The sequence below is a fragment of the Heloderma suspectum genome, chromosome 5 (genome assembly GCF_057233095.1).
Source record: "Heloderma suspectum isolate Gila_16-S chromosome 5, 16-S_ref, whole genome shotgun sequence".
In the NCBI taxonomy this organism is placed as follows: Eukaryota; Metazoa; Chordata; class Lepidosauria; order Squamata; family Helodermatidae; genus Heloderma; species Heloderma suspectum.
In genome coordinates this window covers 133336403-133355825 of record NC_139462.1, presented here as the reverse complement: position 1 = coordinate 133355825, position 19423 = coordinate 133336403, and the positions used below count along the sequence as shown (strand labels likewise).

Genomic DNA, 19423 nt, shown 5'->3' with positions numbered 1-19423 from the left:
GAAGCTTAACTATGGTTTGGCACAGTGTCTGTTTTGGCAAGCCACAGTTTGCATAGTTCACACAGCGCAGAGTTAAACTATGGAATTTGCTACCACAAGATGTAGTGATGGCCACCGACCTGGATGGCTTTAAAAGGGGGTCAGACAAATTCCTGGAGGCTTTCAATGGCTACTAGTCCTGATGGCTATGGCTATGTGTTACCTCCAGTATCAGAGGCAGTATGCCTGTGTACACCAGTTGCTGGGGAACATGGGCAGGAGGGTGCTGTTGCACTCATGTCCTGCTTGTGGGTTTCCTGTAGGCAGCTGGTTGGCCACTTTGTGAACAGAATGGTGGACTAGATGGAGCCTTGGTCTGGTCCAGCATGGCTTTTCCTATGTTCTTATGTCCTTATCAGATTGTGAGCTTTGTTTTTTTCACATTAAAATTTGTGTATATTTTCAAGCATATTTTTCCAAACATACACATCAATTGAGCATATTTTTGAAATGTACACACCTCTAGGTGTGCACACATTTTTCAGATAGAGATATTTTTCATGAGCATACTTCAAATGTATGCATTTTTCAAACACTTTTTTTTGTTCTACGAATTGGATTGCAAGCTCTGAAATGTACAGGCTTTGATCACAAATTTTGTTCAGTTCTCCATTTGGTTCCGGGGTGTGTGAATTGGGTAAATTCTGGTCAAAAATGAATTGAAATGAATTGCTCATACATACCCAAGTGCATGCTTCTATACAGAATTAATGTGAATTAATATGTCCAATAGACTTAAAGTGTTTGATAGAGTATAATGAAATTATGAATTTGGACTATGAGATGTGTGTATTACATTCACATGTCATTTTATAACCAGGATATTTTTAAGGGACATGGAATATAACTGACCTTTAAAAAATGGGGGTGGGGGGGAGATTCCAATTTAAAAATAATCCATTTTTATGCAACCTATGAAATCACAGAAAGTCTCTACACCTTTTCTCAGAGTGGGTTTTTTAGATTGTAGAACCCGCCTTTATGCACATTGCTAAAAACTAGTGATTTAGCAAGCTTCCAATAGAAATTAGATGTTTAAACGAACACTGGCATATGCAGAGATAAAATCCTCACAAAAGCAGCACCTGCGAAAGTACGCAACTCACCATAATGATGGAGAGTGGGAAAATTGCCTAGGGAACTATAATTTTTCATCTCAAAATACAAGAACTAGGAGGACAGCCAATGAAAGTAATAGGCAGTATGTTTGAATATAAACAAAAGACGTTTGCAAATGCAACCCACTGTTCTCATTGCCATGGGAAGCGTCAAATCAGAACAATCCAGGGCCTAGCTGAGAATTCAGTGTAATTTTGTCAGTTCTTCTATAAGCCAATCTCTGCAATATCCTATTTGGACACAAATGCTTTCATGTGTATGCAGAAAATAATTCTAGAAGCCATTCTCTGTAGGAAAGGGCAATATTCTCAGAGAATGATTGGATAGGTGCTAGGGTTGAGACATGTTATTGATAATTGCTCTTAGTTGTTTTAAATCATTTAATTTTTTTGTGTGTTTTAATTTTGTCCTAAGTTGCCTTGAGTCTTTTCTGGGGGAGAAAGGCATCTAAGAAATAATAATAATAGTAATAATAATAATAATAATAATAATAATAATAAGTAGTAGTAGTAGCAGCAGCAGCAGCAGCAGCAGCAGCAGCAGCAGCGGCGGCTATCAGGCAACAGTAGCGGGTCAAAGTTCATACGCGAGTTACTATAATCTGCTGGCCTTGTGCACACACTTGGCAGTTCTGATGCTGTCATCTCTGGGAGTGTACAGCAGCAGTCTTGCAAACAGGCTAGATTGGTTAAGAACCAGCCCCTCCACATAGGGCTTATAAAGATGACTGCTCCAATTTGCATGGTTCTGCAAGCCCTTTCCAAAGCTGCCACTGCTATGCAAATCACAGTGACCACTCCATATAAGCTCCAACACAGAAGTATCAGTTGATGCAAGTGGTGCCTTCCTGTGACCCCAACCAAACGATGAGCCCACTTGCCCTACATGTAACTGCATGTGTGCCCCTAAGCATTTGAACTAAGAGCCAAACTCAATTCTCGTCAAATCGCACGTAGCGGAACCATGTGTGCCTGGATTATTTACTTCAGGGTAAGCATGTGCAGCCCTGATTCAGACCAGGATCATGGCACTCTGGGAGGGCAGGGAGGTTTGGCTTTCCCCCGTCCCGTTTTCATCCCAAAATTCCACCTCACCCCTTTTTGGGAGGAGCGGGGGTTAAAAGGGGGGAGGGGGAATGTCTCTATTGATTCCACAGTCCTGATCTAAATTGGGGCTGTGATGCTTACACTGAAGTAAATAATCTGAACATTTAATTTGGCCCCAAGCCACTAACTGCTAGCCGCTATTGTCAGATAATGGAAGCGATGGACAAGGGCTGTGTTTCTCATCCTCTTCTCAGCATTGATTCCAGCCATTATCAGAGCATATCCAAGCAATCCCTTGAAATCTACCTCAGATGACATTTTAGACTTAGTCCAGCAAGACCCTGTTAAAAGATAATTGTGTGGAATCCAGCCAGATAAAATGGACTGGGGGTTGGAAAGGATAGCCTTGCTGTCGAGGTGATTGTTTTGCTGAAGTTCTCCCTTTTCAAACAAAGCCAGGGCATAGGTACATTCCAACACTGAGAGAGGATGAGTGCACAGCCTTCAAAGAACTGAATAAAATGAAACAAAGCTTTACCAACCGGCAAAGCACTGCCTTGCTGGCAATCACCGCTTATTTTGTAAGGGCCAAAAGAGCGCCTTTGATTTGCACCACTACAGCTTGTATAATAAAAATGGTTTAAGCATTGGAAAAAAGAGGCTAGGAGCAAGCCCTATCTGTGGCGTACGAACATGCCAGCAAACTGGTATGTGAACCGCCCAGAGAGCTTTGGGTATTGGGCAATACAGAAATGGAATGAATGAATGAATGAATACATAATGGTTTGAGGGAATGGGAAGCTGACCTTGGCCTGTCTGCCCCTTCAGCTAAACTAGTTTTGACCATGTGCTGACACATACTGTCGGGATTCAGGGGCACTGCAACTTGTCAAAGACACCAGATGCAGAAACATTCTGACAGAGGGGAGGAGCAAAAAGGCAGAGGGTCAAATGGGAGAGGAGTCATGGAGGAATTGGAAAACTTGCTGTGAAGGCAGCGGGTCATTTGTTCCCCATGCTGGTTCACCTGTGGAGTTTGTGGGGGGCGGAGGGGGTGGGGGGAGAGATAATTTCACTGTAGTCACTCAGAATGATCCCCTTGACTGAGAACAAGCCCTGAGTAATGGCCTATTCACAATGAAGGCAAAGGAGCCAGAGAAGCACATGTAAAAGACAAGCAGAGAAGACCAAAGCATGAAGGAGTTCCATGACTTTCCATCATTAACAGTAAGTCAAAAGTCTCAGAGGAGAAAGAACTGGGCATCAATATCCCGCGTCTCTCCAGCTAAGGCCAAAGACCTCCCCTTTACACACACCAATTCTACTCATATCTGTTATGCATGATCAGGGAGAATGCACATCAGCAGCAGCTGCATCTGTCAAGTTCAGTGGGATCCAGATTAACACCGCAGCTCTGAAGTATATCTGCATTTGGTTGCGCATTAGCACTGTAACTCGGTGGCGCACAGAGGTCCCCCCTTGATGGACTGGGGTGTGTGCAAATCCCCCATTGTAATGCTGACTGTATCACTAACAAATGCTTCAACAAGATCACTGTGGACATAATAATAATAATAAAGCTGCTCAATCAAGGTAACAGATATTAAAGACTTGCTACCCCGTTGCTGACAAGAATAATAATGCTTTTCCAATCCTATTAGGCTAATTTTCATGACCGAGTCATTTTAATGGTAATTACATATAGTTTATGCTCCATTTTTATATGTAACTTCTCAACAGTTTGGCACAATGACACCACAATAATTAACGGGCTTTGCGCCTGACCTTATAAATTCAATGAAATTCTGCTAGAACACATACAAGCTTTCTGCTTAAATCAATTGTCATTACCAACCAGACAAAAGCGCAGGAAAAAAAGTAATTGCTGATTATTTAAAAGTAGGTTTTAAATGAAGTTATCTATCAATCACATTTGTATCCTGCCCTTCCTCCAAAGACAGTGAACATCTCTCCTCCCCATGTTATCCTCATAACTACTGTGGGAAAGAAATTAGGCTGAGAGGGTGAAGGGCCTAAGGACATCTAGTGATACACATAGCTGATGGCTGCTCCTCAAATTACAATTGTATTGGTGTTACACCAGGGTTTCCTACATAAAATTTCTAACATGCGTACATGAACCTTTGAAACATCACACTTCACTGGGCCAGGGTTCCCAGATGCATGGGCAATGGGATATCAAGAAGCATGTGCATGCACGAATGGGGACATCTTTGCACACCATTTCTGACAGGATGCACTGCTGTAGCATAGGCTTTTCACACATCAACTGTGATGCATGGAAATTTCAACCCACAGCTCCCCTGTCCAAGTCCCGCACTCTTATCCATGGGGTGCTGTGTTTTGATTGGGCCCCAAATAGCCCCAAACAATGTTTGTGGGGAAAATCTGAGGCAGGACTCTAGTCCATAAACTGGAGGGAAAACAGAGGAAATAGGTTTCCCCCCTTGGATTCTAAAAAGGGTGGAGCAAACATCACTGTTCCTCTGCAGCAAGAAGTATTTCCGGCCTAGCAGGTGGACTGGCTGTTTGGCTTTCCCCCAAGATGCTACAGCCATGCAGTGCCATCGCTGTCCCCATCCTGGAAGGGTAGTTTTATAGTAAACATTGCTTTTGAAAGAGAATCCATGGTGCTTCCTGGCACTGGAAATAACATGCTTCAGCATGATGCGTTCAGGCATCACAAATGAGCAATTTAAGGGAAGAGCTTTGGTTTTCTGCTCATTTATCAAAACATCTCTGCAGACTGCAGTGGCATTTGTGATGCACCCAGTTCTAATAGCAGATCACAGGCAAGTTGTACAGCACAGGTCCCTTATATCAGGCACTTGAAGACAGCGTTACAAAAAGGATGGCACCTCCTAATGACACCACCTCCTAGGAGTGCCGCTTCTGGCTCTCCTCCTCTGTTTCAATCATAAGAAAATCATATTTCTTTGACCTTATGCTTCATTATCTGTGTGCTGCAGGTTGAGAGTAATTGCTGAATAAATTAGCATGACATTAGTGAACATGAAACGAAGGACACAAATAAGTACGAGCGCCAACAAGAAAAATTAAAAGCGAGTGGCAGGCTTTCTGAACCAGTGACCTTGGCATCATTACGAAAGTATGGGGGAAACTGACAGGCTAAGGCTGCATTACAAAATGGGACACACAAGGGTGGGACTGCAGGTTATGAGAAACATGGGGAGGCTGCTGAAAACAACTGCCTCATGTTGAGCCCCCCCACCGATAATTAAATAATTAAATATGTGTCCTGACATCATGTGCACAGCACCACCACTATTCCCCTGAGGTTAGGGGCAGGGAAACACTTGGCATGATGGGATAAGAACACAAAGAAACTTCTACAAGCCAGCAGAGTCAGTGGTGAGGGGTCAGGGGTGCTGTAGGCCAAAATGCACAGAGGACCGTAAGTTGCTCACCTCTGCTGTACAATGTATTAGTACATGGAGGGGGGGGGGGCTGGGGGGGAACAACTCAATAATAAGCTGCCAGTTTAGCAAGCAACACTATGTTTCTCATAACATGTAGTTCCACCTTAAGCTTCCCCTTTTAGCCTCAGTTTTTAAAGGACATGGGAGAAGGCTGGTCTTTGGCAAAGGAAACAGTCCCACTGCATGTCCACATCTCCAGCTGGAAGCACCCTGGATAGCTCCTTTAGAGTTCTGACTGGTTCTGGCTGAAACCTGAAGCGGATTCACCACCCCACTGACATCGGAGCCATCAGCTTCCCCTGCTGGATTGTGGCCTCCGCCTCCTGAAGGGGAGGGGTGAAGGATAGGGGAGGGAGAGATGCATCAGTTCTAGACTTAGCACAAGGAAAAGAACACTTCAGAGTGATATCCTGGTTAGTCTTTCTCACGGCTTTGATTTTGCAGGAATAAAATGTGGGAAACACTTGAAAAGACACTGCAAATGAAGAGGTCACCAGTAAGTGGTGTACATAAGGTGTACATAAGGGGATATCACATCACTGTAATGTGATATCCCCAAGATGCCTGCTGATATGATGTTTCATAAGCCAAGATCTCCATCACCAACGTATTCATCAGCACCAGGTACATACTCTTTGTGACGACGCCTTCCAGATGAATTATGTTGGGATGGTCGAACTGGCCCATTATGCTGGCTTCGCCCAGGAAATCTCGCCTTTGCTTCTCAGTGTAACCCACTTTCAGGGTTTTAATGGCCACTGGCAACTCACGCTTCCCAGGCAGTTTCAAACGCCCACTGCATACCTCACCAAATTCACCTATGAACAAAAGGAAACCTGAGTTAGCATCCTCTGTGACTGCCTGCCCCCTTGTCAATAAATTGTAATTATATGGGGGAAAAGTTAATAAACCCTTTCGTTTTTAAGAATAGAAGGCTTGGCATGAGCATGTGCTCCAATGTGCTCTATGTAACAATACATGAAGGGAAGAGAATTATTCTTCCCAGCTACATAATTAACATATATCCTAATTACCTGAGCCTAAATTCCAACTGGAGTTTTGTAGTAGTACAAGTGAAACGCGTACATCCATGTTTGGAAATGCACGTTTGAGGAACTTATAATACTTTTCTCACTTATTAATTATTCTCCAGCTTGGATTGTAATTGAAACAGATAAGAATTCTCCTCATATTCTGCTCCCCACAAATGTGCAACTCCAAACTCCTTCTCTCCCACTTATCTCTGTAACTCGCCCCTCACCACACACACACACACACACACATACTGGGCGCTGTAGTCGTGGCAAATTGCAAGCAGCAGCGAGAGGGAAGGAAGGTAAAGAGGTCTCTTCCCCCACTCCGGTGGTGGCACTTTGATGTCAATTTATAGCAAAGAAGGGAGGAAGGGAAGTCTTTCCCCATCTCCTCTCTTTTCTGACACCCAGTGCACTGTGTTGCAGTTCGCCCGATCAAAGGGGCCACTGGGAAATGTAGCATTCCCAAGGGTTCCTGACATTGCTCATAAAACAACATTTCTGAGCAGCTCCTTCAGTCATGTGTGCTGCTTTGCAGTGCCCAAGGCACTGGAAAGGGGAGGGGAGAGTCATTGTTATTAATGACTTGGAGGAGGAGGTGTAGGGAATGCTTATCAGATTTGCAGATGACACAAAATTGGGTGGGATAGCTAATACCCTGGAAGACAGAAACAAAATTCAAAGTGATTTTGATAGGCTGGAGCGCTGGGCAGAAAACAACAGAATGACATTTAATAGGGATAGATGCGACGTTCTGCTCCTAGGAAAAAGAAACCAAATGCACAATTACCAGATGGGGGATACTTGGCTCAACAATACTACAAGCGAGGAGGATCTTGGAATTGTTGTCGATCACAAGCTGAATATGAGCCAACAATGTCATGTGGCTGCAAAAAAGGCAAATGCTATTTTGCATTAAATGCATTAATAGAAGTATAGCTTCCAAGTCACATGAAGTACTAGTTCTCCTCTACTCAGCACTAGTTAGGCCTCATCTGGAGTACTGTGTCCAGTTCTGGGCACCACATTCTAAGAAGGATGCAGACAAGCTGAAGAGGGTTCAGAGGAGGGCAACCAAGATGATCAGGGGACTGGAAACAAAGCCCTATGAAGAGAGACTGAAAGAACTGGGCATGTTTAGCCTTCAGAAGAGAAGACTGAAGGGAGATATGATAGCACTCTTCAAGTACTTGAAAGGTTGTCACAGACAGGAAGGCCAGGATCTCTTCTTGATCACACCAGAGTGCAGGACACGGAATAATGGGCTCAAGTTACAGGAAGCCCGATTCCGGTTGAACATCAGGAAAAACCTCCTGACTGTTAGAGCAATACGACAATGGAACCCATTACCTAGGGAGGTGGTGGGCTCTCCCACACTGGAGGCATTCAAGACGAGGCTGGACAGCCATCTGTCAGGGATGCTCTGACTTGGATTCCTGCATTGAGCAGGGGGTTGGACTCGACGTTCTTATAGGCCCCTTCCAACCCTACTATTCTGTGATTGTATGAGAGCTCTCTCCTGTCCTTCTCCCCACCTGCACGAGGACTGCTGCTCCACAACTAGGGATGTACAAAAGTGACTTACCTGTTTGCGGATGTGATTCGCGGTGGGGGGGAGGCGCTCCATCCCTCCCCCCGGAATCCTTGACGGGGGGGTGGTGATCTGGTCCTCCCCCCCGGAATCCTGCCTGGCCAGCTCCGCTCTGTGGTGGCTCCGCGAAGCAGCCAGCCAGGGCCATCCGCAGCTGGAGTTCCGGCCGCGGACGGGCTGCTGCGGACACAAATGGCGGCCGCCGTAGCGGCCGCCATTTGCATCCAGCCAGGCTGCCGTGATAGGCTACGTAAGTATTTACGTAGCCTATCACGGCTAACCCCTCCCCCCAAAAAAACCGGCAGCCGCCATTTGCATTCCCTATTTTTAGCTGTTCTAGCCTACATAAATATTTACATAGGCTATTACGGCAACAAAAAAAAAGGGAATGCAAATAGCGCAAATAGTAGTGGGCGCTATTTGTGTTCCTTTTTTTCCCGCCGTAATAGCCTACGTAAATATTTACGTAGGCTAGAACGGCAAAAAAAAAGGAACGCAAATGGCGCACACTACGCTATTTGCATTCCCCTTTTTTTCCCACTGTAATAGCCTACATAAATATTTACGTAGGATAAAATGGTGAAAAATAGGGAATGCAAATGGCGGCCGCCGTAGCTGCCGCCATTTGTGTACGCTGGGTTTTTTTGGGGGGGGGTTAGCCATGATAGGCTATGTAAATACTTACGTAGCCTATCACAGCTGCAAGGACGCCAATGGCGGCTGCAGCAGCCCGGCCGCAGCCGGCCAGAAGACCAGCCGCCGGAGCCACCACCACTGCCACCGAATCCGCCGCATCCGCCCCAGGAAAATTCTGTCCCGGGGAGATTCTGCGAGGGGGCAGGAGGCCATTCCGCCACGGATTCCAGGGGAATCTTTAGAATCCGGCCTCACTGGAATCCATGGCGGAATTCTCTGCCATCCCTATCTGCAACCCAGTAAGTGGGATGGGAAGGAAAAGGTTTCTGGGATTATTGGGAGAATGACTTAATTCCGAAGCCGAGTTGGCTTGAAAATAAGCTGAGTCACTTTTGGGAAGTAGCTGGGAATTTTGTCTGAACCACTCTGAAGCGAATCAAGGGAAAAAATCACCCATCTCTATTTTTTAATAAATCAACTTCTTTTTAATTCTTTCTTTTAAAGTTCTGCCTTGGAGCTAATACACACTTCAGGTGACACCATGAGACATACCAGCGTTCACAACAGTAAACTGAAGCGTGTAATGCATGCACCCAAACACACCATGTATGCACACTAGAGAATGCACACACGTCCCCCAGTTCAGAAAAGAACACATTCCCTTCACATTTTATGTGTTTACTGTGGCAAACACTGATGGGACGCTGGTGCACTGGCTGTCACATAAACTATGTTGTGGCTCTTATTTTCATTGTCATCTTCATGGAAGTCCAGCAGTTACATTCTTTGAGGGTAGGTCTCAAGCCCCGTTGGCCTCAACCAGTTCCTCCTGCACTAAGACTCCTTGCTTCCTCTCTGATCCTGAGGAGTTGCAATAGTAATAATACTATTATAATACAATATAATCTGTCAGAGCTTTCTTTTCTGAAATTGAATCAAATATTGAATCTGTTCCATAAAGAACATTAGTATGCATTATTTGACCAACAAATAATGGTCTAGTAGAAGATATCAACTTGCCTACATCCAGTCTTTAACTACAGGCCATTCTTAAAATGCTTCTTAATGTCCACCTCATAATTCCAAAGAGACTCTTTTTACTGGATGTACAAAGAGGCACGATTCAGTGGGCAATTTTCCTATGCAAGTCCATTAAAAAGGATAGGGATGGCTAATAATTTTTCTCCATCCTAATTTCTCTCCAGATTTTGAGATTCCAAATAAACTGACTTTGTTTGTAGACTAACACCAATATATTAGTGACCCATCATGTTTTTGTGATTTTATTATTATTATTACTTCCAGACTTTGACCAGACCACTGTGCATGGACAGTTTGTTAGTTTTCCATTCATTTCCCTTTTTCCTTATAGGTTATGAGCACAGATCCAACTGCATTAAAATACTATGAAACAGGAATCCTAATGTGAACACACAGCTGCAGCCAGGTTCCTTTTTGTGTTGTGATCTAGTCAGTGGGCATATGCATTGATTAAATAACAGTGAAAGAAAAGGAATTCTGATGCTATAATGCAATCACTTGCAAGCTGTTTTGATGTAGTTATTTATTTATTTGTGACATTTGTATGCTGCCCTATAACATAAAGTTCTTTGGGCAGCTTAATCAATGCACTGATGCATATTGAGAGCCTGTAAGGGGGGAAAAGACACAAACTAAAAACTGTGAAAGTGCAAAGGTCGACAATTAATTTTAGAAACTCTCCAAGTTAAATAGGAAGAAATAGTTAAATAAGGGCAGAATCAAGCCACGTAACAATACGGATGCAGAAGAACAGACCTCTGCTCATCCCTAGAAATGAAAGGAAGCAGAGGAGCAAAGGACTACTTCCTACTGGAGACTATGCTGTAGGTGTTTCACTGGGATTAGTTCAAGCTCCACCGAAATGAATAGGAGCAACCTTGCCCCAACCTTCATCGTAAAGGACATTTTGAGAAGTCATTGAGGTCTATATCTATTCTCCAGATGCTCTCTAATTTTTTCCACAAAAGACACCAGAGTTAATTTTGTAAATAGTTTAGAAACCGTTAATATGTATTTTTGAATGTCTAACAGAGACAGTACATGAACACAGGAATGCATTCAACCACTTAATCCAGAAGTGACCCTACTAAGCTGTTTACAAATGGAAACTGCATGGCACCATGCCTATATATCAAAAACAGTAATCTTTGCAATGATCCATGTCACAGTAATATCAAGCCTTTCATCACCATGCAAATGTTTCTAAAATGAACCACAGCATCTTCTTAAAACTTAATTCTGCTCTCTTAAACATTAGCAGTTTTTTCAGTGACAGAATTGCCTTTTCCCAATTCAATTATTGGGCTTTCTTTGCACTCAATGTTCCTTAAATTACTCCTACCACCATCACAGTGCCAATGAAAGAGAGAAAATGTGTGGCATCTGGATCTTCTTACCAGCTCCAATAACTCTTTCGATTGATATACACGAGGCTTCTATTTCTTTGGCAAACTCATGGACAGCTTGATTGGGGTCTTCATAGGTATGTGGATCGATATATGTCCTCACGCCTGGTAGTTTAACTGTACATAAAATTAGAGTTTAAGATATTACAAGTACAGATGGATAAGCATAAAAGGACTGTCACCTGAACTAGCTGGAACAAAGGTATAAAGGGAAATATATCTTACTAATTATGAAAATGACTTTGCGACTACTGCCTATCATTGTCACAAATATATTTTTATACGCTACCTAAGAAGCATTTGATGTATACTAGGGCTGTGATATTTAATCAGTTACTCACATTAATTGATTAAAACACTTTTAATTAACTGAAAAGGGTACCACAATTAATTGGGCAGCAGAATTTTTTGTAATGAAAAAATATTTTTAATTTACATTTCTAAACTGCTCAATAACTAATATCCTCCAATACACGTACTTATAAAAACTGGAAATGGCAAGCAGCATTTTAAGAGAGGCATTCCCCCATCTCCCTTTCTCTCTCTTTCTCTCTCTCTCTCTCTCATAGAAGGGAATGTCTTTTCTAACATTATGACATGTGTGTGTGCAATCTAGAAACACAGAAAGTATGCTTCTTGCTTCAGAAATATTCTTTTTACCCATATGCAAATGTATGTAAATTTGATTGATAGATTAATCAACTAAAGCTCATACCACTAATCATTTAAAAAGTCTTTAATCGAGTTGTAGCCTTAGTGTACAGATATGCCTGCGCACATTTTTTTAGCACAGGCAAAACGGCTGCAGTTCTAGCTGATCTGATGAGCGAGATGAGATAAAACTAAAAGAAGCTATGAAACCCCACAGTGTCAGTCATATATGTGTGTGTGTGTGTGTGTGTGTGTGTGTATATATATATATATATAGAGAGAGAGAGGGGGGGGGGAGAGAGATACACACACATGCACGCACACCCCTTTGCATTTTTCTTCTCCTTACTAAAGTGGAGTGAACTGCAGAAGGCCATGATTCATTCTGGACTTTGGGCAAAGTGGAATGAAATCATTCCTCTCACTGGAAAAAGTCAGAAGAGCTGAGCCCAGTGGTTCTGTCCATTCCTAATGTACACAAAATGAATATGGTACTATATACTATACAATATAAAGACACCCCCGCCCCAAATACTAGAAAGCTTCAGCAGTGCAGTTCACTACCATATTATCTGAACTTAACTCACTGTGGCCGTTATGAAAATGCATCTTTTCTTCTTCAGGGTCTTGCTTAGCTTTGCTGTAGCCACATCGCCTGTCACGGAACAAGGTTTAAGGCATGGTATAAGAAGGAAAGATCTCATCTGTACCATCAGACAATACACAGATTCTCAAATAAGGAATGGAAAGATTCCCTGTTTGTACCAACGTTTTGCTACCGGATACAAATGGGAAATGAGCCTTAGACCTGAATGTGTCTTCTCCCATCCTCACCCAGGTAAACTGTGACTTGTTAAAACACTGAGATTATTTGTTCTTGGGGCCTTGGAAGACCTGCTATCCAGATGCCCTTTTCAATCCAGATAAAGAAATTCGGTCAGGGAAATCCCAGCAGTGGCAGCTTTGAATGCCCTCTGACAGGGCACTCTCAATGGGTCTCCTGAAATGGGATGAGGCAAAGAACCAAAAATTCTCTCATGCTGCCTCGGACCTTCTCAGATGCTCCATGCAAAATGATAGCAGAGGTGCTGTTGGGATAGTTTGTCCCTTCTGGGGTCCCAGGAACTCCCAGCCTTGACACCTTCTGGAGCTGGCTCTGGATCCAGTATCGCCATATTTTACTTCCTCGCTGGGGAAAGTTGAGGAGAAGGCAGGGCAAAGGGCCAGAGACTTGTTTCCTCTCACACTGACTAGAAATATATTAGAACAAAATCTCTGTTTTGTAGTAATGGGATATTCTGAAACTTCTCAAACTTGTTATATGCTATTATTGAGCCTTAATTAGCAACATTATTTCCAAGTATCTATTTTGGAGCAACAGGATAATTTTTATTTAATCCTCTTCACCCAGTTAGGGATTTCGGGTCATAACTGACCTCAAATATCCAAAGGTGTTTTGTTTTTTTTTAATGTAAAACTTTCCCCTCCTAACTTCAAGTGTCACTTCATATTCCATGTATTAGCCTATCATTAGAAAAGGGTATCCCTTGTACTGTGATATTTACACACACACACACACACTCCCACTTGGGTTTAATTTGAGGGTTTCACTAAAGGAGTAGTGGACTCGCCAGGTACGTTGTCTCCCGGGAGGATGGATTAGAGACGTGACTGAAAGGTTGCCTGCACTCATAAAGCCCACTGACAGGTATCCCTTTCTTCTCATCCATGTGGGAACAAATGATACCGTGAAGCGGAGCTATGAAGAAATCACGTCAGACTTTGAAGCTTTGGGAAGGAAACTCAAGAACTTTGGGGCACAGATAGTTTTCTCATCCATCCTTCCAGTAGTTAGAAGAGGGATAGAAACGGAATGAAAAATACTCCAGGTGAATGACTGGCTACGAAGGTGGTGCCGACGAGAGAGATTTGGATTCTGGGACCACGGCCTATACTTCCTGGAAGATGGGCTGTTGGCAAGGGACAGGTTGCACCTCACAAAGGCTGGGAAGAATGTGTTTGGCCACAGCATGAAGAACTTCATCAGGAGGGCTTTAAACTGAATCCTACGGGGAAGGGAGATGTAATGTTGGGGGTAACAATGGACGATGGCTCATGCACCGCATCTGAGAGAACAGCTCTAATAGTGCCCAATAATAGCCTTCACAAACATGTAGAAAGAAAGCCAGACTATGAAGCACATGGTCTTCTATGTCTATATACTAATGCCCAGAATATGGGAAACAAACAGAACGAACTTGAACTCTTAATTTGTTGTTGTTCAGTCGTTCAGTCGTGTCCGACTCTTCGTGACCCCATGGACCATAGCACGCCAGGCCTTCCTGTCCTGCGCTCTATCCCGGAGTGTGCTCAAGTTCATATTCATTGCATCGGTGATGCTATCTAGCCATCTCATCCTCTGCCGTCCCCTTCTCCTTTTGCCTTCAGTCTTTCCCAGCATCAGGGTCTTTTCCAGAGAGTTTTCTCTTTGCATTAGGTGGCCAAAATATTGGAGCTTCAGCTTCAGTATCTGTCCTTCCAATGAGCACTCAGGGTTGATTTCCTTTAGGATGGACTGATTTGACCTCCTTGCAGTCCAGGGGACTCGTAAGAGTCTTCTACAGCACCACAGTTCGAAAGCATCAATTCTTCGGCGCTCAGCCTTCCTTATAGTCCAGCTCTCACAGCCATACATTACTACTGGGAAAACCATAGCTTTGATTAGACGGACCTTTGTGGGCAAGGTGATGTCTCTGCTTCTTACTATGCTGCCTAGGTTGGCCATAGCTTTCCTCCCAAGGAGCAAGCGTCTTTTAATTTCATGGCTACAGTCACCGTCTGCCGTGATCTTGGAGCCCAAGAAAGTAAAATCTGTCACTGCTTCCATTTCTTCCCCTTCTATATGCCAGGAAGTGATGGGGCCAGATGCCATGATCTTCGTGTTTTTAATGTTGAGTTTCAAACCAGCTTTTGCACTCTCCTCTTTCACCCTCAACAAGAGGCACTTGAGATCCTCTTCACTTTCTGCCATTAGGGTGGTATCGTCTGCATATCGGAGGTTGTTGATAATTCTCCCAGCAATCTTAATTCCGACCTCTGATTCATCCAACCCGGCATTTCTCATGATGTACTCTGCATATAAGTTAAATAAGCAGGGTGACAATATGCAGCCTTGTCGTACTCCTTTCCCAATTTTGAACCAATCAGTTGTTCCATCTCTGGTTCTTACTGTTGCTTCTTGACCCTCGTACAGGTTTCTCAGGAGACAGGTAAGGTGGTCTGGTACTCCCACCACTTTAAGAATTTGCCACAGTTCGTTGTGATCCACACAATCAAAGGCTTTAGCGTAGTCAATGAAGCAGAAACAGACGTTTTTCTGGAATTCTCTTGCTTTCTCCATGATGCAGCGAATGTTGGCGATTTGATCTCTAGTTTCTCTGCCTCTTCGAAACCCAGCTTGTACTTCCGGTAGTTCTCGGTTCGCATACTGCTGAAGCCTAGCTTGTAGGATTTTGAGCATCACCTCGCTGGCATGTGAAATGAGCGCAATTGTGCGGTAGTCTGAACACTCTTTGGCGTTGCCCTTCTTTGGAACTGGAATGTAAACTGACCTTTTCCAGTCTTGTGGCCATTGTGGAGTGTTCCAAATTTGTTGGCATATTGAATGCAGCACTTCAACAGCATCATCTTTTAGGATTTTAAATAGCTCAGCTGGAATACTGTCATCTCCACTAGCTTTGTTGTTAGTAATGCTTCCTAAGGCCCACTTGACTTCACTTTCTAGGATGTCCGGCTCAAGTTCAGTGACCGCACTATCATGGCTATCAGGGACATTAAGATCATTCCTGTATAGTTCTTCTGTGTATTCTTTCCACCTCTTCTTAATCTCATCTGCTTCTGTTAGGTCCCTGCCTTCTTTGTCCTTTATCATGCCAGTCTTTGCACAAAACGTTCCCTTGAGATCTCCGATTTTCTTGAAGAGATCTCTAGTCTTTCCCATTCTGTTGTTTTCCTCGATTTCTTTGCATTGTTCATTTAAGAAGGCCTTCTTGTCTCTCCTTGCTATTCTCTGGAACTCTGCATTCAGTTGGATATATCTTCCCCTTTCTCCCTTGCTTTTCGCTTCCTTTCTTTCCTCAGCTACTTGTAAAGCCTCATCAGACGGCCACTTGGCTTTCTTGCATTTCTTTTTCTTTGAGATGGATTTCGTTGCTGCCTCCTGAACAATGTTACAGACCTCCGTCCATAGTTCCTCAGGCACTCTGTCTATCAGGTCTAATCCCTGAAATCTATTCCTCACCTCCACTGTGTATTCATAAGGGATATGATTTAGGTCATACCTGAATGGTTTAGTGGTTTTCCCTACGTTCTTCAATTTAAGCCGAAATTTTGCAACAAGAAGCTCATGATCTGAGCTACAGTCAGCTCCAGGTCTTGTTTTTACTGACTGTATAGAGTTTCTCCATCTTTGGCTGCAAAGGACATAATCAATCTGATTTCGATATTGACCATCTGGTGATGTCCATGTGTAGAGTCGTCTCTTGTGATGTTGGAAAAGAGTGTTTGCTATGATCAGCGTGTTCTCTTGGCAAAACTCTATTAGCCTTTGTCCTGCTTCATTTTGTACACCAAGGCCATGCTTGCCTGTTATCCCGGTGATTTCTTGACTTCCTACTTTAGCATTCCAATCCCCTATGATGAAGAGGACATCTTTTTTTGGTGTTAGTTCTAGAAGGTGTTGTAGGTCTTCATAGAACCGATCAACCTCAGCTTCTTCGGCCTCAGTGGTTGGGGCATAGACTTGAATTACTGTGATGTTGAATAGTTTGCCTTGGATTCGTACTGAGATCATTCTATCGTTTTTAAGATTGTACCCCAGTACTGATTTTCCCACCCTTTTGTTGACTGAGTGCTACTCCATTTCTTCTAAGGGATTCTTGCCCACAATAGCAGATATGATGGTCACCTGAATTAAATTCGCCCATGCCTGTCCATTTTAGTTTGCTGATTCCCAAGATGTCGATGTTCAATCTTGCCATCTCATGTTTGACCACCTCCAATTTACCTTGATTCATTGATCTGACATTCCAGGTTCCTAAACAATATTGTTCTTTACAGCATCGGATTTTCTTTTCACCACCAGACACATCCACAGCTGAGTGTCCTTTCGGCTTTGGCCCAGCCGCTTCACTCTTTCTGGAGCTACTTGGAAATACCCTCTGCTCTTCCCCAATAGTATACTGGACACCTTCCGACCTGAGGGGCTCATCTTCCGGTGTCATCTCTTTTAGCCTTGTGTTACGTTCCATGGGGTTTTCTTGGCAAGAATACTGGAGTGGGTTGCCATTTCCTTCTCCAGTGGACCACATTTTGTCAGAACTCTCTGCCATGACCTGTCCGTCTTGGGTGGCCCTGCATGGCATAGCTTATGGCTTCACTGAGTTACACAAGCCCCTTCGCCACAACAAGGCAGTGATCCATGAAGGGGGAACTCTTAATACAAGAGGGAAATTATGACTTGATAGGTATAACTGAGACTTGGTGGGATGACTCTCATGACTGGAATACAGCAACTGAAGGATATAACTTGTTCAAAAAGAACAGGAGGAACAGAAAGGGAGGTGGGGTTGCACTGTATGTGAAAAATACATATATCTGCACAGAAATACAGGAGGAGGAGCTTGATAGCCCCACTGAAAGCATCTGGATCAAAATAAATGGAGCAAAGAATAAAAGGAACCTGGTGGTCGGAGTCTACTACTGGCCACACAACCAAGGAGAAGACGAGGATGAAACTTTTGAAAAAGCAAATAGCCAATGTTTTAAGGAGGCATGATGTAGTAGTAATGGGGGACTTAAATTTCCCCGATATTTGTTGGGAGACAAATTCTGCAAAACATGGCCCCTCCAGGAAATTCCTGACTTGTGTGGCGGATAACTTCCTTCTACAGAAAGTAGAGGAAGGAACTAGAGGATCAGCTGTCCTTGACTTGATCCTTACCGACAGAGATGACTTACTGGATAAAGTAGCAGTTACAGGAACTCTGGGGGAAAGTGACCATGTTTCCAAGTAGGAAATCTAGGGTCTGTGAGAACCTATGCATATTAAGGGGTGCTATTACAGACCAAATAATGTAAACAATTATTAAAGATTATTGTCTTTAATATGTTGTATTTCTCCATTAAACTGGAGTCATTATTGAATACAGCTCTCTCTCTCTCTCTCTCTCTCTCTCTCTTTAAAGCTATGACATAATAGGGTTTTATTGACCCTGACATTTGATTAGTAATCTGCTTTTTAGGGCATAGAAGGGTTAACACATTCATCCATTTATAATATTTACTGTGGTAAGAACTAAAATGTAAAGGGGGATGACAAGCATATTTGTTTTATGCACCCTTTAGGAAATATAATTTTCCTAAAAGTGAGCAGTCACGTCTATTGCTGTATTACCAAATGGCAAGCTATTACTACTATATCAGTTATTGTGGAAAATATAGAGCATTTAAGGCTTGGTTTATCTACCTCTGATCTAAAGAAACTGAATGAGTTATTTGGCTGATATAAATACAACAGATGTGGACTTGTATTTTGCTTGATCATTTCCATACCTTGGAAACTATTTCTCCCCTGCAAATTTATGTCTCTTATTCACATCACACTGGGGAAAAAATGAAGCCTGGGTCACAGGGCAATGTTTTTCAATAAATGTAGAACAGAAGAGCGACATTTCCATTCTAAATATCCTTGTGGCATTTTATCTAGTAGAAAACCTACTTCACACTGACAATCACCCAGTGAAATATTTATCACATGCCTCGTAAAACTGAGGCAGTAAAGTGTTCCTCCAACAAATTTATAAGAGAGAAAATGGGAGGATGACAAATCTTATTGGTAAAGGGAGGGCATGAGCTGCGCAGACAACTCATTGTAACTGATTTTACAAGACTACACTAGAAGATGATTCATATAGTAGGGTAATGGAAGATAAAGGGCTCCAGTCAGTCGATGGCTGTGAGCTCTTTAGAGATGTGCTTATAAGATGAGTTTACAATTCAGAAAAGTATTTTTTTGTAAAAAAAGCCACTGCTCTGGCCATCTCAATGGTCTACCACATTTAAATAAACAAACAAATAAAATAGAAAAACACCCTCACTGAATGCAGAAAACTAGAACACCAGAGAGAGAGAGAGAGAGAGAGAGAGAGAGATTGGTTTAGCACACCCTTCTTCCTGGTGGGATAGTTTACTACCTATTGGGCAGCTCCCAATCTACCACCCTCTCTACGGCAGCTGCCCAAGGATGCTGAGCCCTAATGCTGGCCCTGATTTTAGTGATCATTACAATAGCCTCACAAATTAGGTCAGCATTATTATTCCCAGGTTGCAGGCGGAAGGC

At 43.1% G+C, this 19423-nt stretch overlaps 1 protein-coding gene across 1 annotated transcript in view; it reads right to left on the bottom strand.

Annotated features, from left to right (window-relative positions):
- Positions 1–19423, bottom strand: part of EPHA5 (EPH receptor A5) — a 409399-nt gene that overhangs the window by 93062 nt on the left and 296914 nt on the right. Inside the window, exons 11-13 of the mRNA XM_084859796.1 lie at positions 12612–12679; positions 11365–11490; positions 6298–6483 (exon numbers count right to left, since the gene is read on the bottom strand). Of these exons, the coding sequence (XP_084715922.1) occupies positions 6298–6483; positions 11365–11490; positions 12612–12679 (380 nt within the window). The remainder of the gene's footprint in view (positions 1–6297; positions 6484–11364; positions 11491–12611; positions 12680–19423) is intronic.